General features: G+C 41.8%; 1 protein-coding gene across 2 annotated transcripts in view; it reads left to right on the top strand.

Moving 5' to 3' along the window:
* KCNH1 (potassium voltage-gated channel subfamily H member 1) overlaps nucleotides 1–24,911 on the top strand; it is a 448,557-nt gene that overhangs the window by 297,742 nt on the left and 125,904 nt on the right. For both annotated transcript variants that reach the window (XM_017525585.2, XM_017525584.2), the window contains exon 8: nucleotides 19,555–19,754. In XM_017525585.2, the coding sequence (XP_017381074.1) occupies nucleotides 19,555–19,754 (200 nt within the window). The remainder of the gene's footprint in view (nucleotides 1–19,554; nucleotides 19,755–24,911) is intronic.

Below are 24,911 nucleotides of genomic sequence, written 5' to 3'. Positions count from 1 at the left end.
AAATACAAGGTTGTTTTAAGGAAAAGCATTTGTGCAATTGTATTCCTGGCTCATGTAGCTGTTGTCTTCATGGAATACCATTTTTGCTTGAAAGGATGGCTGTCGGACAAACTGTGGCTATTCAGACTTGGGTATTTGGCAGAACATTTTCTTGCAAATGAATGAGGAGAACCCATCACTTCAAGGAAAACAATTGACAGTATTTATTGCCAATGATAAAATTAAAGCTTTCAAGCAAAAATTAGTGATGAAAAACTGGTATCTGCCACTGTGAGTTCAGTAGCTTCCAATAAAAGACTTTTCATAAGGTTGGTGATTTTAACAAATGTGATTTTTAAAATGTTTCATGAAACATACTGACTTTTCAAAAGATCTGTAAAAGTCAACAAATCCGTATTTTCCAAATGACCAAGGCATGATATTACAAAATAATGCAAAGTAAAAGAGACATTCAGAATCTGAGATAGACCAATGAATTAATGTAATAAGAGTATGAGAAGTTCATTGATGTGGTTTCAGATTTCACACTAAACTGTAAGAGATTATCACTCGTTAAATTCTAGGACAGTATCAAAGAAGACTATCTGTTGTTACCTGAAAAGGCTATTAAAATGCACCCCTCTTTTCCAACTACATGTCTGTGTAAGGCTGGATCTTCTTTGGATACTTCAACCCAAACAACATGTCACATTAGATTGAGTGTAGAAACAGGTATAAGAATCTAGTTGTCATCTATTAAGTCAGACATTAAAAAGATTTGGCGATGTAAGGCAACAACATTTCTCTTAGAATTATTTTCTATTTTGGACAGTATCATTATTTCCAAAAATTATGTTATCTATGTTAACAGGCAGTGAGTGTATTATTATTTTTATGTGAGTAAACACATATTCTAAAATTCCTCAGGTTTGATTTCTAACATTATAAATGTCAATAGATATAATCTACATAAGATTATGTCTACAGATATATATCTGTATCTACATAGATGTCTACATCTATATATAATCTATATAAGATTATATCTATTGATATTTATAGTATTAGAAATTAAACCTGAGGGTCTCAATCTCTTAAAAGTGGAAAGGTGTCCTAAGACCAATAAATTGAGACCCAGATTGAAGGCAATCACATTTACTAGGATAATGGATATCCTGGGAACAAAGGTTTAGAAGCTTGAGCAAGAGATTGGGGTGCAGTGGCTCATACCTATAATTTCGACACTTTGGGAGGCCAAGATGGGAGGATTGCTTAAGGCCAGGAGTTCAAGACCAGACTCAGCAATCTAGTGAGACCTTGTCTACAACAGCAACAAACAACAGAAAGCTAAATAAAAATACTTGAGCAAGAAAAGTGGGTGCATTTGGAGCGTGGTGTGCAGTTCAGATGTGCGTCAGTGAAGGGCAGGAGACAGGAGAGGCGTGAAAGATGAGGCAGTCTAGGTAGACAAGGGCCAGTACAGTGATAAAGCGCTCGGGCCTCAGACTGCTTGGATTCAAATCTTGGCTCTACCACTTGGTTGCTATGTGATTTGGGGAAAGTGACTTAACCTCTCTGTATTTCGGTTTCCAAATATTTAAAATAGGGATGATAATAATAGCACCTTCTATATAGGATTGCTGTGAGGATTTAATGACATAATCTCTCTAAAATACTTGTCATAGTGTTTGGCATAAAGAAGGCACTCAGTAAATGTTTGCTATTTTGTATTAAAACATTTGGACTCTGTTCTCTAGTAAGAGAGAATTTGGAGGGGTTTTTTTTTTTTTTTTTGAGACTGAGTTTCACTCTGTCATCATGCTGGAGTGCAGTGGCGTGATCTCAGCTCACTGCAACCTCCGCCTCCCAGGTTCAAGCGATTCTCCTGCCTCAGTTTCCTGAGTAGCTGGAACTACAGGCACGCACCACCACGCCCAGCTAATTTTTGTATTTTTAGTAGAGACAGGGTTTCACCATGTTGGCCAGGATGGTCTTGATCTCTTGACCTTGTGATCTGCCCACCTTGGCCTCCCAAAGTGCTGGGATTACAGGCGTGAGCCACTGCTCCTGGCTGAAGGGTTTTAAGCAAGAAAGAGGCCCAAATGGATTAACATGTGCTGTAAGAAAAGCACCGGGAGAATGCGCATTGTGCTTGGGACTTTCCTTAATGCAGTATGGGCCGCAGGGGAAGACAGTTACAGCTGAAATCCACTGGCTACTTCTGTGAGTCTTAACTTCAGGAAGGCTCTTGGTCCTTCTGACAGTGTACCACTTACTTTGAGAGCAATTTTCTACACAACTAGGAATTGGTTCTCTTTTGTGGAAAATTTCACTGACTATTGACTTTCAAATTTGGGGTTTTTTTTTTTTTTTTTCACTCAGATAACTCTTCACATGCATGACCACTTACAAAGTCATTTTACTCTCCTGAAGTCATTGGGTGCCTGGTGCCTGTTTTTACATTAGCATAGTTTCTGAGGTGGCCCAAAGTTACCATGGACATAGTAGCAGGACTGGAGCTGATCCAGGAGCAGCGCACACAGAGAGGAGTCACTGGTGGCTACAAAGTCATTGGGTAATACAGGGAGTAAAATTCAGTTCATCAATAATATATGGAGAGTTTACTCTGTGCTAGGCACTGAGGAACAGCAGAAGTGAAATGCTGTCCTCCCACCCCGATCCTAGAGTGGCTTGTTTTCCCTTCTGGTGGGGGAATAAGACGTATTTGCACATAGCTACATTTCAAGTATTGTGATGAGTGTTGAAAACGGAATTGAAAGCAGAGTACTTTGGGAGCCTTGGCAGTCCCTCTACTTGGAGAGACTGACAAGGGATTGATGGCATTTGAGCTGGGTCTTGAAAGATGGATCAGGTTCTAGCACAGAGGAACGGGCAGATGAGAGTTTTTATGTGGAAGGAACAGCATATGAACAACGGGAACTGATGGGCTATGAAAAGCATGCACAATCAGCAGCACAATGTTGTGGAACCCAGTGGTCCTCTGGCTTAAAAATTGTTAAGAATTTCAAGACAGCAACAGTGGAGCATTCAACCAAGCATAATATCTTCTAAGAGTATGGGCCCATGTGACTGCACAGGTCACAGGCTCATGAAGCCAATTCTGAATGCAGGAAAGGGGAGACCTCAGGGTTGTCTGAAGCATAGCTTATGTGAAAGCAAGTAGTTGCAGACAAGTGTGCAAAGGCAGGTTGGAGCTGTATGTTTGGGCACCACGCTTAGGAGGAGAGACTTGATGCTAAGTTTAGTGAGGGAGCTTCTGAAGTTTGGGGCTGGGAATGGCCGAAACAGTGTTTTGGGAAGATGGCTACTGACGTAGAGGCGGGATTAAAGGTGGTTTGGGAGGAACTGAGGAGAGGGCAAGGGCTTGGGAAGCTACTGAAATATGAATCATTGAGAGAGGATGGTTCTGAATTCTAAAGGAGCAGCAGGAATGGAATAGAGAAAATGGAATCCAGAGACATCAGAAGTAGTTTCAGGATAACCGAATGGAGAAGGGTGAGGAAAGGGACAGGCAGAAATGATGTCAAGATGTGTAGCCTGAGTGACAGGACTGATAAAGAGTGCTGAAGGAGAGCTGGTAAGGGAGGGAGTTGGGCATTCAGTCTGTGTTCTTTGACGGACCAATTGGCTGACTATCCACAGTGATTTCATGACTCTGCCAGGATTTAACCCAGGCAATAAGAGTTAAATGGGGGAAATAATTGAGTAGGTATAAATTCTTTAGCAAAGGCCGGTCCCTGTACTCTTGTTATATTTAATGAAACTCTGAAAATGGTTTTGTGGGCAAATCTAAGTGTCTTAGCCTGGCATAAGGCTTCCCACCTGGCCCCTGCCTGCCTCCCCATCTTCATCTCTAACTACTCTCCATCCACATCCCATGTCCCAGGGCTCTGAATCAGTTGCTTTGGCTTAGGAGTCGGCCTTCTCCACTTCCCTGCCATAACCCTGATTCCCATTTATCTTTCAAAACTTTTTTCTGGGCCTGCTGCATGCCCTGCCCATCCCTATCACCCCAGTCTAGACTGGGTACCCCTTCACAGCACCCTGACCATACCACACCTGTTTGTCTGTTCATCTGGGACAAGGTCCTATTGGACATTGCATCTGAGAGCTAGTGCCATTTCCAACCCAAGGGAGAGGCTTGCAAATGTTTGCGGAGTAAATGAATAAAGCAAGAGACAGAGCCAGGTACGGTGGCTCATACCTGTAGGCCTGGCAACTTAGGAGGCTAAGGTGGGAGGATTACTTGAGCCTTGGAGTTCAAGGCTGCAGTGAGCTGTGATCATGTCCCCACACTCCAGCCTGGGTGGCAGAGTGAGACTGCATCTCATAAATAAATTAATAGCTGGGGTTAATCTGTTGGACCAAGTGATTGTCCAGAAGCCTATTCTATTTCAAATTAAACAGTTCTACAGTTTCAAATTCCAAAGAGTGCACATGATCTGCAGTTTTCTAGCTGGAGCGTACTGCTACTGATTAGACAGCCAGTTGTGAAATCTGCCCCACTCCTCTACATTCCTTCCAGCTTCCCCCTAAGTTTCACTCCTCCTGCCTCTCCTTTGTGGCCAGTGTGTGCTCACCCACTACAGATGTTGCTTCATGGACCACCAAGATGATCGTGGCCAAACTGCAGTTGATAGGTGATACATGGTGAGGTCCAGAAATGAAGAAACTTCATTTTATTATTCTGATGCCATACCATGACCTGTTGTTGTAAGCAGAGACCAGGGAGGAACAGGAGCATCCCAAGTGAGGGATGGATGGGAATCGTCTACATGAGTAGATTCTCTATAGAGAATTTAAAAATGTTAATATACTAACTGGAAGTTGCTTTTATTTTTATTATTACCATTTGCTATGGACTGAATTGTGATATCAGTCCCATTATGTATCTCCCCTCATATATTGAAGCCCTAATCCCCAGTGTGATGGTATTGTAAGGTGAGGCCTTTGGGAGGCCACCAAGATGATTGTGATTAAATTCAGTTTATAGGTAAAACAAGGTGAGGTTCAAAGAACTCTAGGGACTCACCTGAAATCTCACAGCTTCCAGATCATTTTTCGTTACTCTTTAGTCTGATTTGAAAAACTTAAGATATGATTTAAGCACTCTACATTGGTTTCCTAGTGCTGCTGTAAAAGATTAACATGAACTTAGTGGTTTAAAACAACACAGATTTATTCCCTTGTAGTTCTGGAGTCTAAAGTCTAAAATCAAAGTGTCAGCAGGACTGTGCTCCTACTGGAGGCTTTAGGGGAAGAATCTGTGCCCTGCCCTAGCATCTAGAGGCCACCTACATTCCTTGGCTTGTGGCACGTTCCTCATATCACTCCAGCCTCTTGCTTCAGTTGTCATATCCCCTACTTCTGCCTTTGACCTTCCCCCAGTCCCCATTGTAAAGACCTTTGTGATTACTTTTGATCCATTTGGATAATCCACAGTAATTTTCTCATCCCAAGATCCTTAATCAATCTGCAAAATTCTTTTTTTTTTTTTTTTTTTNTTTTTTTTGAGACAGAGTCTCACTTTGTTGCCTAGGCTGGAGTGCAGTGGGGTGATCTTGGCTCACTGCATCCTCTGCCTCCTGGGTTCAAGCAGTTCTGTTGCCTCAGCCTCCCCAGTAGCTGGGACTACAGACATGCACGACCATGCCTGGCTAATTTTTGTGTTTTTAGTAGAGGCGGGGTTTCACCATGTTGGGCAGGCTGGTCCTGAACTCCTTGACCTTGGGATCAACCTGCTTCGGGCTCCCAAAGTGCTAGGATTAGAGGCATGAGCCATTGAACCCGGCCACAAAGTTCCTTTTACCCTGTAAGGTAACATATTCATAGGTTCTAGGAATTAGGGTGATTAAAAGGATGTGGACATCTTTGGGTAGCCATTTTTTTCTGTCTACTACATGCTCTTTAAGGCAATTATATGTGTTCTCAAACCAAATTAATAAAGTGCTGATGTTTAAGTGGAAACAGACGCAACTGTATTAGTTATCCATTGCTCTGTGAAAACTGCCCAAAATTTAGAGGCTTAAAACAACCGCAGTAATTTATCTCTCTGGTTTCTGTGGATGAAGAATTTGGGAGCAGCCCACTTGCAGTCAGATACTCGCTAGTGCTTCTGTCATCTGAAGGCATTTCTATTATTGAAAAAGGTATTTCTTTAAAAGCCACTTTCTGTCCAGTTATTATGATGTTTCAATGTAGCTTGCCATGGTGATAATAGTGGCTTCTGAAAAGTTTTTTACTTTTGTTTTGAGATTTAGAAGAAAAATAAACATCGAGTTTTGTGAGTTTCTAACTTAAAAGTAGATGTAACTACTATTGGAAAATGCACCTAGTTAAGATTAACATGCTTGTTTACATGACTTTTAAAATTATGTGTTATTGTAAATGGCTTTGTTCATTAGATTCCCTTTGATGACTCATATTGGAGAAAAAAAAAAAACCTTAGAGCTCTCATCGGGAAGTAAAGGAAGACCTGGGTTTGCAAACCTGCAAGCCAGTCTACCTTTAGCCTTGTGCACTGTAAATGGTTGTCTCCTTGCAATCAAGAACTCAGGGAGCTCAAAATAAGTAAAAGTAGCAAATTATCTGAAGACCTTTTCAACCTGTTTCTGACCTTCTTGATTCATTTGCAGAGGTAATTGCCTGTGGAAATTGCTGTGCTTTTATCTGTGGTGCTATTAAAACACTGGTTGAAATGAGGTGGCAGAGACTGCATTGTTAATGGGTTACCGTGGAGCAGGAGCTGTTGTTTTATTCGACAGATGAGAAGTAGCTGAAAATAACCTGTCTCCCCTGTAAGAATTGTGCTTGTTAAGCGACAGTCACCAACATGGCTGAGTTTGAATGTGGTATAGGAATTCATGCTATTCTTAGCAGGTTATTAAATGAGAGTTTTTAGGCTTTTCTTGTTACACAATAGGGAATGTATCTGTGTTTTACACTCTCTGTTTTGGGGGGCTGCTTTCTGTGCCCATGGCAATGGCTGGTGAATTGAAGAGCAATGAGGGAATAGTGCTGGTGTAACCGAAATGGGGGTTAATCGCTTGCCGCTTGCAGAGTCTAATTAACAAGAGTGAGATCTGGTAAAAAGAAAGTGACTTATTTCCAAAGCTGGCTTAGAGGAAGAAGCACAGATGTCCCGCCTTTAAATATACCACTTTGCTTTTGGAACAGAAAGCGGACACTTTTAAAAGGCAGGGGAGGAAGTGAGTGAGGGGGTGGGATCTGTGTGTTACCTCCGGTGCCTTATCTACTGGGTGGTTTAGTTGGTGACTGCTGGCACCTTCTTGGGCAGGGGTAGGCCAAAAGCGCCCCAGGTGGCATGGAGTTCCAGATCTTGAGGCAGTCTCCTAGTACAAGGAGTTTCATAGAAATCAGCTGCTGTCTCTCAAGGCAACCTCCTTGTGGCCTGGAGGGTGAAAATTCAGCAGCAGGCACGCATTGGTCTGTAAATTGACTGTTAACTCTCAAGCAGTTAGATGAACTAGCCTTGTAGAGAGTATCTGGTGGAGTGAGGTGGTGGTCATAGAAGGGTATTTTTGCATTTCTAAAGGGCTAAGTAAGGAGTGGGGAAGGAGAAAAAATAATTAAACTATCTCTTAGAAAAGTGGGGGTACTCAGTTACACTGGCAGGAAATTCAGAGCTGAGTGTAGTTATTTCCATCAAGGTGCTGCTAATCTGTGGGATGGTTCTCTCATTCCCTCCTGGCTTCATGGCCATTGTCCTGCCCAGTACAGTAAGGTTAGCGACCTTCAGAGTCTCCTTATGCATTCTCAATATGGCCGAGTATCTGTTTTTGTTCATCTGGTCGTCCTCCCTACTTGGGAGAGGGCATTATACTGAAAACGTATTAGGGAAGTACTGAGTATTGATATAGCATAAACCAGTGTTTCTCAAACTTTAGCATGCCTCAGAGCCACCTGGAGAATTTGAAAAAAGCAAATTCCTGGGTCTCGCCCCTAAAGATTTTGATCCAGTAGGTCTGAGGTAGGCCTGAGAATTTGCATTTCTACCAAATGTCCAGATGATGTGATGCTGCTGTTCCCACATCACCCTATGAGGGGCCCTTGGATGACTGAACCTGACCAAACTCACCTCTTTGAGCCACTCTCTTCAACAGCTTGGCAACAGCATTGACAAATTGAATGCACCCACTGAATGCAGAGGAAGATGCCTCTGAAGTCACTCCACCAAAATTTCCGCACTCCAGAAAGTCTTCTATTTCAGAAAAAGCACAGGCCAACTGATCACAGTAGGAGTATAAATGTTCAAAGCCAAGAGCTGAAGAAACCAGAATTCAGAGATGATTGATGGAAAAATATGAACGCTGGGTGGTTCAGGAAAGAAAACTAAGATTTACTGTGAATCTGTTCCATTCAGCTTTGTGTTTGACATTTGTCATGTTAATTAATTGAATATTCCCAGGCACCCTAAGTGGTGAGGATTATCTTTTTCCTTTCATAAATGAGAAAAAAACTGAGGCTGTCGTGACTTGATTTAGTGGCAGGGCCATGAATTCCATTCTAGTGCTGCTTTCTGATCAGAAAGCAGCACTAGAATGGAACCATGCTGCTCCTCAGAACAGCACATGTCATATCTGTGTATTTAGGTAATGTTTGTTAAGACATCTGATGATAAAATTAGTGAGGCAACATTTCCAGGAAATAATTAACTCTAGAGAAAATTCTTTAGTCTTTAATCATCCTGCTGTTAATTATTATTATTACTGATTGAGCATATATTATGTGTCAGATTCTATGATCAGCATTTTATATATTATCCCATATATATATATATATATATATATATATATATATACATACATACACAGTTTATTGCACTTTAGGTTCTGGAGTACATGTGCAAAACATGCAGGATTATTGCCTCAGTACGTACATGGCAATGTGGTTTGCTGCCTCCATCCCCCTATCACCTATATCTGGCATTTCTCCCCATGTTATTCCTCCCCAGCCTCCCTACCCCTGGCTGTCCCTTCCCTAGTCCCCTCCAACAGACTCCAGTGTGTGATGCTCCCCTCCCTGTGTCCATGTGTTCTTATTGTTCAACACCTGCCTATGAGTGAGAACATGTGGTGTCTGATTTTCTGTTCTTGTGTCAGTTTGCTGAGAAAGGTGGTTTCCAGATTCATCTATGTCCCTACCAACGACACGAACTCATTGTGTTTTAATGGCTGCATAGTATTCCCTGGTGTATATGTGCCACATTTTCCTTGTCCAGTCTATCATTGATGGACATTTGGGTTGGTTCCAGGTCTTTGCTATTGTAAACAGTGCTGCAATGAACATACATGTGCATGTATCTTTATAATAGAACAATTTATAATCCTTTGGATAACAAAATAAAATTGTAAGGTAATTATTTATTATATACAAAGAAATTTAGAGAGAGTGAATGATTACCTTGAAGTGGGTAGTAGAACGAGTATTCCAAATTGCAGCTTTTGTCTCCAAAGCATGGACTCCACATTCTCCTGTGCATCCTCCTCCTATGCTGGATTGATCTGCTAGCATGGCAGTGAGTAGATACTTCTTTTTCTTCCCATTGCTACTACTTGGACTAGTCCATTTTCATGCTGCCAATAAAGACACACCAGACACTGGGTAATTTATATAGAAAAAAGTGGTTTAATGGACTCATAGTTCCGTGTGTCTGGGGAGGTCTCACACTCATGGTGGAAGGCAAAAGGCATGACTTCCATAGCGGCAGACAAGAGAGAAAACTTGTGCAGGTAAACTCCCATTTATAAATCCATCAGATCTCATGAGACTTATTCACTACCACAAGAACAACATGGGAAAGACCCACCCCCATGATTCAATTACCTCCCACTGGGTCCTTCCGACAACATGTGGGAATTATGGTAGCTACAATTCAAGAGGAGATTTGGTTGAGAACACAGCCAAATCATATCACTACCCATTTCTGCCCAGGCAATGAATTTCATGGCTGTGACTTTCAAGTTACAGGAAATAATTTAAAAGTTGGTTGCCAGTCAGTTACTGTGCCAATATAAATGCTGTCCTCACACCTACTCCATCAATGTCACATTAGAAGAAGCAAAAGCAATAACAACAGTAAAGACCAAAAAAACTACATTAACAAAATTATATGTGTTGCTCTTACATGGGCCAGATGAAATAGATTGAGGACTAAGTCTGGTTCCCAGGCCTTATTCCCAACCCCTCACACTCTCCCCATGTCTACACTTACTCTTCAGCCCCTCCTCACCTATGAATAGCTTCATTTAAAATCACAAAATGTATAATCAGTATTTTGGCTAATATGTCAAAGTTCTTAGCGTTTATGGATTTTAGAGAGTCCTTTGAAGGCCTCAGTGCATGATGAGCTTAGTTTAAAACATCTCTCTTCTGGAAGCCAGTATTGTTCTGTAATGATAAATGTTGAGTCTGTGCAATTAAAAGGCAGCAGTCTATTAATTCAATTCAGGTTAGTGTTCCAAGTTATTGTCTTCATGAAATGCTGTCCCATGTGTGTCAACTGTCATGACAGTTGACTCTAGAATGATTAACCGAAAGAGCAAATAACACTGGGAGTCTCTATGTACCAGCTCAGTATTCTGTATACTTTCACACAGTATCTCATGTAAGTCTGTCAAAAACCCAGGGGGAAGTGAGCAGACATTTCTCTTTTTATTAGATTGACAGAAACGGAGGGAAAAAGCTGTAAAGTTGTTTGCCTCTGGCCACACAACTCTAAGAAGCTGAGCTGGAATTTGAACTCAGAAGAGTATAACTCTAAAGACCCCATATTTCCTTCCTTATCAAGGGAAATGTTGTGGGTGCGGAAGTCACCTATAGGGATTTGCTTGGCTGCCCTTAACATAGAAAGCAGAGATTTTAACTTGTGAGCTCCTTCTCTGCCTTTTTAGACTCTATTTGCTCTGTCTCATTATTCACTTGGAAGTGAGAGAGTGTCCCTGGACCACTTTCAGTGCTCAGTGCCAATGTTGTGTGTGTTAATGACACTCCCTCCTACCCCCTGCATAGCCAACAGCACAGCTACCTGACTTAATGAGCGGTTCATCCTAATCAAGTGACTAATGGGGAATTAAGGATGATAAGACTGGAGATTTTGTTTTAAGGGAAATTCATATAAGAGTTTCTTTTTTCTTTTTTGGCAAAAAAGGAACAAATTAAGTCTCCTTAAAATAAGCAGCAGTAAGGTGTAATCTTAATGGATATTGAATTTCACGCACAATCTGGCTTAAATGCAGGGATTAGAAAGGACTTCTACTTTCTCAGTTTTTCTGGTTGGCGCCTATGAAACCTCAGGGTGGCAGGATAGTAAGAGTAGTGAAGTTGAAGGGATGGGAGATTAAAAAAAAACAGAGAGGGAGGGCCTTAGAGTCTGTATTTAGAAAATATACAGTGGCTTTTAATAGGTAAGTCACTTATTCTTTTCAATTTGGCTATCCTTATTCCAGAAAAAGCGATCAGTGAGTAATCCAATCAGCCTTGGCTGTGAAGACAAGTCAAAACCAACATTTATGTTCATACAACTTGACAACATCTTCTGAAATAAAAGGAGTTGCAATAGAAGTTAGGGAATCATTGTACCACTCTTCTCAAAGTTCTTAGCAGTGGAAGTGTAACCTGGGATCTTATTAGAAATATATATTCTCTAGGGCCCACTCAAGACCTACCAAATCAGAAACTTTGGAGGTGAGGCCTCAGAATGAGCTTAAAGGCTCTCCATGTGATTCTGATACACACCGAAGTTTGAGAATGGATGATTTAGTGGTGATAGTATGTGGCTGGAGTCAGACAGATCCTGGGTTCTGGCCATGCTACATATTGCATTGTTTCTTTGATCTTGGACTTCAGTTTCCTTACCTGCTAAATATTGACAATAACTACCCTGAGGTGGTGGTGTTAATTATCATTACGATTTTGCTCTGAGCTCTTGACTTTGCAGGTTTAAAAACCATTTTTCACTTTCATATGGGGCACATTGGGCCAAAACCAGTAACTCCTGAAGCCTTTGCAAGCCATTGATACTGCTTTTGTTATAATGGCTGGCTGAATGCACATGTTTATATCTGATTACCCCTGAAACCCCACTAAAGCAATGGCAAAGGGAAGTACTTTTTAAGAGCATAAATCCATAAAGACAAAAAGAATGAGAGAAGAGACAACAGTAACACAGACTTGAAAGCTGGAAAACAATGATTGACTTCGTAAACCCCGTAAAGCTGAACCCTAATGTGACACAGGAAATCTGAAAAATAATTTGATTTGTAACAGAGCCCCTAAAAGATTTTTACCAGAACCCCTACTCAAGTATCAGTGACAGTAAGTACCTCTACAAGTGGAGGCGAAGGTGGAGCTAAGAAAAAGAGGGCCAGTTAAAAATTTGCTTAGGAAGTATTTAGGCCTACAGATGTCTTTCTCATTCTGTGCAGTTGGGTCATTGCGCCTCTCAACACTCATGAAGCCTGGATTATTCTCTAGAGGCAGTCTCTGGACTGGGGGACAACAGGCATAGTGAAAGAGTTATTATATGAAAATTAAGGGAATTAAGGGAACTTTATATACACTGAATATTGAAACCTTCAACCTTTTTCTCCCCCACTTAATTGCTGAATATTGCCAGCATTCTTGACAGCAAATTGAGTCTTCTCTGAGCAGTCCAAAAGGACATTCCTAAAGTTGGTAGCATCATGGATTCTTCAACATAAACTCTAGCCATCTCAGTCTACAGTGAATTCTCCCAGTTGACAACTTCTACTCATTTACTTAAAGCTTTTAATCAGTTTTCTAGGGCCCCATTCTTAAATATGAGTGGACATCTAAGGATTACCATGTATTTCTAAGACGAAAGGCAGACAAGCTGCACATAAATAAATGAGAAAACAAAGACTAAGCAAAGAGAAGCAAATTTAAAAATCGGGCCATCATTGATATCCTCTGAGAAAACAGGAGAAGATATTACATCTAAGAAACAACAGAATGCAATTAAAAAGGAACATTCAGACAACAAAAAAAATCTCATGGAAATTAAAAGTAAAATATCAAATGAAAATTCAATAAAAGAGCAGAAGCTGAAGAAATTTCTCATAAAGTGATAGAAATAGGAAGAGAGAAAAATAAGAAAATTAGATTAATCCAGAAGTTCAATACCTGTATCACAGGAGGCCAGGGAAAAGAAAATACAGAAATGGAGGGGAAGAATTTGTCAAAGAAATACTCCAAGAAAATTGTCTTGAAATGAAGGACATAAATTTCCAGATTAAAAGGGTTTAGCGCAACGAATGAAAATGGAATCATAGAAAAAAGGTGCATTGTTATGAATTTTCAGAGCCTTGTAGAAAGAGTTTCTAGAGAGAAAAATCAGGTTGTAGTATGAAGGACAAGGGATCTGAATGGCTTTGACTTCTCAATAGCAAGATAAGGCTAGAAAAATGCTTCTAAAATTCTGAGTGAAATGATTTCCACTTTAGAATTCTTCACCCAGCTAAGCTATTAATTGAATTTAAGAGTAAACATGTTAGGTCTCAAAAAACTTTGTTCCCATATATCCCTTTTCAGAAAGCTATTAGAAAATGTCTTATGAAAAAGAGGGAAATGGGTAAACCAAGAAAGAAGAAGACATGAGATGCAGGAATAAGGAGCTCTAACCTAAGTAAGTGAAAAAATTTCCCAGGTTGCTGATGAAGAGTGAGATCTATAAATAAAACTCTAAGCCCCTTCACTGACTGAACGGACCTCCTCTTGGCCAAGGGGACTCCAGAGAAGCCTTGGAAGCTGAGTTCCTTCAAGGAACATGCCTTGTTACAACCCCTTTCTCACTAAATGCCCTTAGTCTTTCTTCCCTAAGACTAAACAGAAAACAAACCCTTTGGAAAGACTCCACCACTGATATCATTGATGCAGCCGCTCCCTTTTGTGATTTTCACAAAACAGCTGACCTGCATTCCTTCCTGGTAAGAGACCACCCACCACACAGTGGTTCTGGCAAGTCTGTGGAGGATGCCCAGTGAGGGTTTTCACGTACTCTGCTTTAAAAACTCCACCCTTAGTTCATGCTAATGCTGCCATTTTTTGAACATGGGTCCCATGGAGAGGGGTGAAACTCAGTTGTGAAAGTACATGTTTCTCTTTTTATAAATATTCATGGCTCTTCCTATAACTTATTGAATATGTATATTTGGCCACCCTATTCAACATAAATTTTTGTCTTATTCTTCCTCCACTTGAAATGTCTGCTTCTGGCTTCAGGCCACAGGCTCTGCTTCCCAGCCTGTCAGATAGCTCCCTGCAAGCTGCAATCATTTATGAGAAATAAAGTTCTCCTTTCCAAATTTATGAACCTTGTCATTTTCAGTTCACAAGGAAGATTCACACAACTGGCAATGGCGTAGTTCAGAAGCTACCAGGAAAAATGTAAGAAAATGAAATTGATAAGATACGTGTTTTTGCTATACCCTTCCCCACCACATTGCCCCGCCAAATTCCATATAGCTATTTCTAATTAAGGGTTGGAGAATACTATCTTTTCTCCTTTCTTCCTTTTTGTATAGAAACCAAAGCTCTCGCTGTGATACAATATAAGCTCTAAACCAATCAAATAAGAAAGAAACCTCCTCTTCTTCAAATCAGCATTTTGCCTTGAGTTTGGGGGAGGTCTCCTTAGTTCCCCAAAACAGAAGTACCCAAAGAATCCACATTTGGAGCCATCCATAACACCTTGTGTGCTGGGAGGCTCATTCTGGCTTTTTTACTCTCCTGACAGTGACATTACAATCTTCCTCCCTTCCTCTCCACATCACACTCATACATCTATTCAGGTGACAACTGGACTTCTCTCCCAATTAGGTTTTTGGCATTTAAAGGTATAATGCTTTATATGTAACATACCAATAAACTAAATGTTACAGGCATGAAAAACATGTAATCCCCCTTCATATAAAATTAAGGGCCGGGCATGGTAGCTCACACCTGTAATTCCAGCACTTTGAGAGGCTGAGGTAGGAGGATTGCTTGAGGCCAGGTGTTCAAGACCAGCCTGGGCAATATTGTGAGAAAATGTCATGATTAAAAAAATAAATAAGGGGAAAAAAATAAGGAAGGGCCACTGAGAGTAGAATTATCCACTTTTTAGTGTAATAATGTTTCATAATAGTAATCATCATTGAGCAAGGGCCTCCTGAGGACCCTTAACCTTCCAGAATGCCTCAGAAGCAACCCGGAACAAGAGTAACCCTGAGCTGTAAATGATGGTTGTGCATCACTGCTTGACGTCTGACCTGCTGCCTGGTTCTCTAGGATCATGGAAAAGAGAGCTATTCTTACTATATTGATTTGGTGTAACTGTTGTTTTAAGCTCAAGATTAAATTTTCTGGCGGCCATCCTAAAAAAGGCACCTGGACTCTGCCCATGACCCTTGGTTCTTTGTGAATGAAAAAACAAAGCTGAAGCAGGACTGCCCACATAGGCTTGTTGAGTTAGAGTCAGCCCATCTCCTGGGAGGATGGTTGGGTCTGACTGCACTTTATGTCACTACTGGCATGGAGGAGGCGGGACCTTCAACTTCATTGTTATGAGGCTTTCTATGAACTTAGAAGAGCTGGTGTCTGCTTTTCATTCAGCTCCCTTTGTTCAGATTAACACCCTTCCCTGGTACTTTTCTAGACAACCCTTTGATCCTTGTTTACAACTCTCTTTTGGTGGATTTATATCCTCAGTCCTTCCCTTATCTCTAGATTCATACATTTCTCTCTTATTTTTTTTGCCTCCCATAGTACATCAGATAACCCTGAATAAGATTATTTGGAAGAAATGGTTGTGGTGCATCCATACAATGGGATAGTATTCATCAACCAAAAGGAATGAACTATTGATACATGCAACAACTTGGATGATTTTGATGAGTGAAAAAAAAGACAATCTCAAAGGGTCACATACTGTGTTATTCCATTTCTGTAATTTTTTTTTTTTTTGAGACAGAGTCTCACTTTGTCACCCAGGCTGGAGTGCAGTGGCACCATCTTGGCTTACACAACTTCCACCTCCTGAGTTCAGGTGATCTCCTGTTCAACCTCCCAAGTAGCTGGGACTATAGGCATGTGCACCATGCTTGGCTGAATTTTTTTTTTTTGGGGGTGTGTGTGAGTGTGTGTGTGTGTGTGTGTGTGTGTTTAGTAGACACAGGGCTTTGCCATGTTGACCAGGCTGGTCTCAAACTCCTGGCCTCAAGTGATCTGCTCACCTTGGCCTCCCAAAGTGCTGGGATTACAGGCATGAGTCACTGTGCCTGGCTTTTATAACATTCTTAAAATTACATAATTATAAAGGAGAAAATGTTGTGATTGCTGGCAGCAGCATGACCATAAAGGGGAAGCACAAGGAGACCTCTGTGGTGATGGAAGAATTCTGTATTTTGTATGTAGTGCTGGTTACATGAGTTTACACATGTGATAAAATAACACACAACTGTACATCTACTTTATAGCAATGTCTGTTAATATTGTGCTATAGTCATGTAAGATATAATTAATGGGGGAAACTGGGTGGAAGATACACAGAATTTTTTTGTACCATTTTGGCAACTTCTTGTGAATTTTTTTTTTTTTTGAGACAGCGTCTTCCTCTGTCGCCCAGGCTGGAGTGTAGTGGTATGATCTCGGCTCACTGCAACCTCTGCCTCCTGGGTTCAAGTGAGTCTCCTGCCTCAGGTTCCCGAGTACCTCAGACTACAGGCATGTGCCACCATGCCCAGCTAATTTTTATATTTTTAGTAGAGATGGGGTTTCACCATATNTTGGCTCTCTGCAACCTCTGCCTCCTGGGTTCAAGCGATTCTCCTGCCTCAGCCTCCCGAAGAGCTGGGACCATGGGTGCATGCCACCATGCCCAGCTAATTTATATATATGTATATTTATATTTATATTTAGTAGAGATAGGGCTTCACCTTGTTGGCCAGGCTGGTCTTGAACTACTGACTTCTGCCCACCTCAGCCTCCCAAAGCTTCTTGTGAATTTTTAATTATTTCAAAGTAAAATGTTTACTTTTTATATTTAAAAAGAGAAATGAACTATTATTAAACAATACATGCAATAACACGGATGAATCCCAAAGTAATTATGCTGAATGAAATAAATCAGTCAAAAGAGACTACAAAAGAAAAAAATAAGTAAATTGAGTTATATCAAAGCTAGAAACTTTTGCGCTGTAAATGATACCACCAAAAAAAGTGAAAAGACATCCCACGTGATGTGAGAAAGTATTTGAAAATCATTTATCTGAGAAGGAAATTATATCCAGATTATATAAAAGATTCTTACAGCTCAACAATAAAAAATTCAATTGAAAAATGGGCAAAGACTTGATTTCTCCAAAGAAGATATATAAATGACCAATAAGCACATGAAAAGAAGCTTAACATCACTAGCTGCTGTGGAAATAGAAATCAAAACCACAATGAGATGGCAAGTCATACTCACTACAAAGGTGATAATCAAAAAAGACACAGTAACAAATGTTAGGAAGGATATTGAGACACTGGAACTCTCATATGCTGCTGGCAGGCATGTAAAGTGGTGTAGTTACTTTGGAAATTAATTCTGCGATTTCTCCAACACGTTAAACATAGTAACCGTATGACCCAGCAATTTCTTTCCTAGGTATATACCCAAAAGAATTGAAAATGTGTTCACATAAAAACTTGCCCATGAATGTTAATAATAGCCAAAAAGCAGAAACAATCCAAATGCCCATGAACTGATGAATGGATAAATGAACTGTGATATATCCATACAGTAGCGTAGCATTCAAATTAAAAAGAATGACGTACTGATACATGCCACAACATGGATGAACTGGAAAACATGTTAAGTGAAAGAAGCTAGTCATGGAAGGCCACATATTGTATGATTTTAACTTACATGCAAATCTATAGAGATAGAAAGTAGGTTAGCAGTTGCCTGGGGCACGGGACTTGGGGATAAATGGAGAATAACCAGTAATGGGTATGGGATTTCTTTGGGGAGGAATATATTCTAAATTTAGATTGTAGTGATGGTTGTACAACTCTGTAAACATATGAAAAACCACTGAATTTTGCACTTTAAATGGATGCATTTTATGGTGTATGAATTTTATGTTAAGATTTTAACAAGAGAACATATTGTATGATTCCATCTATATAAAATTCTGGAGAATGAAGGCTAATCTATGGTGACGGAAGGGAAATCAGTGGTTGTTCGGGGATGGTAGGTGGAAAGCAGGTAGGGATGGAGGGAGGGATTACAAAGAAGCATGACAAAACTTTTGGGGGTGATGGATTTGTTCACTATTTTGATGGTGGTGATGGTTTTATTGGTGTATATATGTCAAAACATAGCAAATTGTATACTTGAAGCATGTGTAGTTTATTATATATCAATAATAACTCATCTTTTAAAAAGCCAGAGCAAAAATATGTGAAATTTGGCAAATATTCATTAAATACTGTTATAGTGTTAGATCCTATGGATACAATGGCAAGGAAAAGATGGGTTCAGCCTTTAAGCAACTCACACTGTCAGGGAACAGGGAAAGAAAGAAGCACATGATTCCAAAGTGGTGTAATCTGAGTTCTATAGAAATATACCTGGTAAATCATGGTCACACTCATGGTGGGAGAAGGTGTTTAGGAAGGTTTCTTAGAAGCAGTGGCTCTTGAGTTCAGCATTGAGCAATGGAAGTTAGAGAAGGTGGGGTTTTGTAATAACATAATGGTCCTTCTTCCTAATGAGAATGGAGGGAGAGCAGTAGTAGCACACAGCACATACTTGTTATGTCTCAAAGGGGACTTGATTTTATTCTTACCATATTAAAGCTATGTTTTTTCCCCAGGAGCCACATCACAGTGAAGCAGATTGTTGTACTAACAATAAGTGCAAAACAAGGATATAACATCCTTCACTGCCCTCTGCAGACTTGCTATTATTTAATTATTCGTGATTATTTATTCAAGGTCTGTCCTTCCTGCTCTATTTTTCACTCTGTGAGGACCAGGTCTGAGTGTTTGTTCACCATCCTGTCCTTGGCAGGTAGCATAGTGCTTGGCACATAGCAGAGCTTGATAAATATCATTGACTGATGGGCTTGGATTTTGACTGGTATGGAGCACATAGGCATGCATTTGACTAGGGACCTCAGGCATGGCTCCAACTTTTTATGACAGGAAGTATAAAATGAAGCAGTGCAACTCCCTCGTGACCCACTGCCTAGCCTCCGCTGCTATCTGTGTCTTAGCTCTGACCCTGGGCCATGCCAGCTCCCATCCACCCTAGCCCTGTCTCCCACACGTTTCTCCTAGTAGCTTGGTATTAGGGGGCTCTTTCTTTGCATCCATGCCCCAGAGGTTGCAGGTGTGAGGGTCTCCTGAGAACAGCCAGGGCAGTCTGCACTGGGGAGGGGCAGCTCTGGCCATTGGTTTACTCTGAGCAAGCTGAGCATTCTGGAACCCTGGCTCAGGGACCACTCACATGTTATTTCTTCTCCTGCTCCTCTTCCTCACCTCTAGCACTTCTCTATGCCACCATCTTTGGGAATGTGACGACCATTTTCCAACAGATGTATGCCAACACCAACAGATACCATGAGATGCTCAACAGCGTTCGGGACTTCCTGAAGCTCTACCAGGTGCCAAAAGGACTGAGTGAGAGAGTCATGGATTATATTGTGTCCACCTGGTCCATGTCCAGAGGCATTGACACAGAGAAGGTAAGGAGGGTGAGGAGCTCAGGGAAACCATTCATTTCTTGGTTTCCCTGGGCTGGGGGGAGGGGGGTGGGTAGATGCTTGCCTAGGGCAGTGGCTCCCAAATCTGCCTGTTCAGAATTCACTTGAGTGCTTCGGGATTCCAGGTCCTACCTCCAGAGGTTTTGGTTGCTTCTGGATCAGCCTTACTCCAAGACCAACAATCAAAAACCATTATTTAAGAAATTAGAAAGGCAGGGTGTATTTCCTGGAGAAGAGAGGGGCTGGAAGTCCAACTGTCCAGGGTAGAATTTCCCAAACTTGGATGATGATATGAATCAAGGCCATGACTGGGGAAGGGAGATCAGTATCGCCAATTTTCTTTTTACCCCAGCCTTGAAGATAGCACATCCCTGTTACTGATCTTGTTTTTATTCAAACTTTTGATATTTTGTTCATCATAGATTTTTTGCCTTAACCTTGCTTTTAAAAAAATAAACTCTGATTTATCTTGATTACCGGTTTTCTTGGCATAACCATAAATTGTGTGCCCAAGGCTGTTGCCTCACTCAGCTCACCCTCATCTTGACCCTGATAAGAATCCCATGATGTCAGGCCCAACGCAGCAGCTCACGCCTGTAATCCGAGCATTTTGGGAAGCTGAGACAGGTGGATCACTTGAGGTCAGGAGTTTGAGACCAGCTTGGCCAAAATGGCGAAACCCCGTCTCTACTAAAAATTAGCCCAGCATGGTGGCATGTGCCTGTAGTTCCAACTAATCAGGAGGCTGAGGTAGGAGAACCGCTTGAACCTGGAGACACAGGCTACAGTGAACCAAGATAGCACCCCGCAATCCAGCCTGGGTGACAGAGTGAGACTCTGTCTCAAACAGAGAATCCCATGATATCGTCATTAAAAACAATCTCAGCCTCCATCCCAAATCTGTGGAATGAGAACTTGAGGGAGGTGAAGGAGCATTTTTAACAAGCACCCTTAAAAACAATCCCAGCCATCACTAGATGTGTGGAATGAGAACTTAGGGAAGTGAGGGAGCATTTTTAACAAGTGCCCAGGCAACCCTATTCATCAGACAAGTCCAGGAAACAGTAATCAAGAGTTTGTGCCTTAATCATCAATTGACTTGACCAGAGCATCAATTAGGCATCGCTCTAATTATTTGTTTTCCCACCTGTAAAATGGAGAAGGTGATAAATTCCTGTTGTTCTCTAAGAGTTGTATTATTCTAGATGCATTTCAGTAGAGTGATGAAAATTTGGTGGTACTGGAAATAATAGAAACCATACAGTAGACTTCCTGTTATTCACTTATGAATTTTCTATGCATATTTTCTATAAGCAAAGATTTAATCTCAGATCCATTGAGATTAAATATTCGTTCTCTGCTTCTCAGTCTTCATCAACTCTTTTTCCTCTCCAGTCTGTAAGTACTCAGGGCATACTCATTTCCTTTGACTGTTACAGTGAGGAAAACAGAAAGATAACACTATTGCAAAAATACCTAATGACACATTGCAAACCAAATTCAACTGGCTTTGGGATCAGCTATTTATGTTCCTGTCTTCCTTCGTTAGAATTTCAGTTGAGAGTTGACCGTTTAAAAGGAAAAATTGAACTGAATTTAGTCCTCAACTTGAAAGGAACATTACTTTGGTTTTGCTATTTGTCGTAATACCCACAACACCACTACTACAACCTCAGCTACCATTTCTTGAACGTGCATTAAGCGCAGATATTTGTTGTGCTTCTACATGCCTGGTCCTGCACTAGTGTCTCATTTAGGCTCCACAGCAACCCTGTTTTCCCTGTTGAAGGGGGTAAGATCAAGAGGCCCGATTCATTTAACTAACTGCCCTGGTCACAGAGTAAAGAATGACAAAACCAGGATTTTAACACCATTTTGTCTGACTTCAAAGCTTGTGCTTTTCCTAGTATTACTTTTAAACAATTTAAAGCATGTACTGGAGAGAAGGATGAGTCCAAAGAGTCATTCTGCTTTCTTGGATGGGCAGGGCATCGGCTGCAGCTGAACTTAGTCACTGGCTTTGCCAACCATCTGCCTCAACTACGCCTGTTGTTTCTGCTGTGTTCTCTCAATAATGCCTGTAGGTTCTGTGGATTCCTGGCAGCTGATGGAGCAGAAAGGAACTTTGATCTCTCTGCCCTAGGGCTCCTTTTCCCAGGCACCGGGATGCCTTTGTAAGTCTGGTTGTCTGGAAAGAAGCCCTTCCCCACCCTCACTGTAGGGCCGGCTGGGCGACTGCCCATGGGAGACAGCACCGTCAGCATTTGCCCTCTCTTCGCCTCCCTGCAGATCTGCCTTCACTTTCCTGGAGGGCTTTGGGATTTGCCCCAGGTCCTGGTCCAGATGGAAGAGAGAATAGTCATGGACTCAGCTGTGGCAACTCACTCCGGAACCCAGTCTGGCCTGGGCTGGCTGCTCCTCTGGGCGGGAGCTTGTGGCAGGCAGCTGCGGGGGAGAGAACCAGTCCCGTCGTCCTATACCTCTCCCCATCTGCCCCTCCCCTCCCATCTAGGTCAGAATGGTCAGTGATAACCAGGGAGCCAGGGCATGGCAGTGGCAGTGCTGGGATACCCCAGTTTTGCCAGCTATTCACTGGTGACTTTGAGCCCATCACTTGCCTTTCCCCAAGTGTGTTTATATGTCTGTAGCACATGGAAACATGATCTTTAAGACTAGGGACCTCTAAAGCCCTTTTGGCTGTGATCTTCTGGACTTCAAAGCCTCCCTGAAATTGCTGCTGCTGCTGTGATGACAGTATCAAAAATGAGATCTCACAGGCAATGAACACTTGTATGTGTCACGCATTAAGCCAGGAGGTTCCACAGAACAGCTCATGGAATCCTCAGAAGAATTCCATATGCAGTTTCCAAAAAATGGAGACATGGGGAGAGGAGCTAAGTATTGCGTCACATTCACGCATCTGAGTGCGGAGGCTCGAACTTGAACCCAGTTCTACCTGATCCTAATGCCTCTTCTCTTACCCAGGACTCCTGTACTGCCAGCTTGAAGGAGATTCCACAGCGACATCTTCCTTTGGCCTTTGAAACCTTCAAGGAAGAGCAAGGATGGTCTCTTCTCAGAACCAAGCAGTAGGAAAGGTGGCCAAGGGGTACTGCGGGGTCTCAGAGTTGAGACCTCCCCACTCCACCCAGAGAGGGGAGTTCCAGACGTCCCACCCACCTCAGTGTAGAGCCAATAGATAGGAAATGACTGATGGCTGTGCCAGTCTACGATTTCTCCCCTCCAGGTTCCCTCACCTGCTCACACTGTACTCTCTTTTGGCCCTGGGAACAGTACCCATGAATAAAACTTTGTCTCCATGCCAAGGCCTCATTCACTGGCAGCCTATTCCAGGAGAAGAGTAAAGTCTAACCCAGGGGAAACCAAATATTTAAAGGTAACTCACCTGGAGAATAAATCTTTGTTCCAAACTACTGGGCACAGTTTTGACATGACATGTGAATGCTCCCCATTACCTAGTGATCTGCTTGGAGAGCAGAGGAACTAAATTGAATCTGGATTTCTGCAGGAGTCTTTTTTGTTGTTGTTTTGAGATGGAGTCTCACTCTGTTGCCCAGGCTGGAGTGCAGTGGCACGATCTCCGCTCACTGCAACTACTGCCTCCCATGTTGAAGCCATTCTCCTGCCTCAGCCTTCTGAGTAGCCAGGATCATAGGCATGTGCCACCATGCCTTGCTAATTTTTGTATTTTTAGTAGAGACGGGGTTTCACCATGCTGGTCAGGCTGGTCTTGAACTCCTGACTTTGTGATCTGCCTGCCTCAGCCTACCAAAGTGCTGGGATTGCAGGCATGAGCCCACTGCACCTGACCAGGAGTCTTGTTTTTAATGAGCCTAATAGAGGTAAATCCTTAGTAAGTGCTCTGCCCAAGCATTGGCACTCTGAATTTTCCTCTCTGCTTTGGGCTCTTCTGCGTCTGTATTCCCAGAGGGCATGCTCACTGGCTGGGCATCCTGCAAGCCCCGATCAAGAATGCAGAGGTACACAGAGAAAGGGCATCTGTGCTTACTGAATCCCCTACCTTGGCCAGGCTTTGTCCCAGGCTGTGTACTGGTAGATACAATTTCATTTAATTCTCACAAGTGAGTGTTAACAGTCTGCATTTTACAGGAGAAACAGAAGTGCCACCTGGAGAGGAAGGAGCTGGGACTTCAACTCTTTGACCTCTTTCCACTGCTGTACCTCCAGGGAGAGCACAGGGGCACCAGAGTGGGTGGGGATGTAAGTGAAGCCTTTAGGGGTGAGGTGAGATTTGAGTTGGACTTTGAAGTAGGCTGAAAGTCTTCCAAATTTGGGGATAAGCACCAGATTTAGTGGCAAATGGCTTGTGCTAAGGCAGAGAAGCAGGGTGGGAAATTGTGCAGAACCTCAAGAAAAATGTCATCACTGAACATGTTTGATTTTATGCCCCTAGCTTTGCTCATAAGCTAGGATGGGAGACTGGATTATTTTAGAAATACTTCTGATTTCTCTGAAGAAGTCTGATTGAAGGTGTACATACTTAATGCTTGCTATGCAAGGGGCCATGCAATGGTTTATTGCAAACATTTAGTCCAGAGAAATATTTCTCCCTCTAGAAAAGCCTGTGAATTTTTAATTTTTCCAGAAGATGAGACCTGCATAGCCTCCTACAGTTTCCAGTTTGCTTGAATTCCGAGATGCTGCCGAGATGTTGATAATAAAATTACAAGCCTATTGTTTTGGACAGCCGCCTAATATAGGAATTGGTTGGGATCTAAACTAGGCTCTAATGTCAAGCTCCCTAGTTTGAAACCCCAGCTGTGCCATTTCCTGCCTGTGCAATTTTTGGCAAGTTATTTATCTTCCCTGTGCCTCAGTTTTCTCATCTGTAAAATGATATAATAATAGCACTTATACAGTTTATGGGAGGATTAAATTAGCCAATGCACGTAACAGTTTAAGTAAACTCCCAACCCCCGTTCAACTTTGCCTGTCCTTCTTTCCTTTTTTTGTTTTAAGTACTTGCTGCAACGTTTTATTTTGCTTATTATTTGTCTCCTCCCATTAGATGGTAACTTATACCAGAGCAGGGATGTTTGTCTTTTCTGTTTTTTTTTTTTTTTTAATGGCTTCATCCTCAGCCTAGGGTGCTGCTAG

Source organism: Cebus imitator, unplaced genomic scaffold (assembly GCF_001604975.1).
Source record: "Cebus imitator isolate Cc_AM_T3 unplaced genomic scaffold, Cebus_imitator-1.0 Scaffold38, whole genome shotgun sequence".
Classification (NCBI taxonomy): domain Eukaryota; kingdom Metazoa; phylum Chordata; class Mammalia; order Primates; family Cebidae; genus Cebus; species Cebus imitator.
This window is presented reverse-complemented; position numbering and strand designations above follow the sequence as displayed.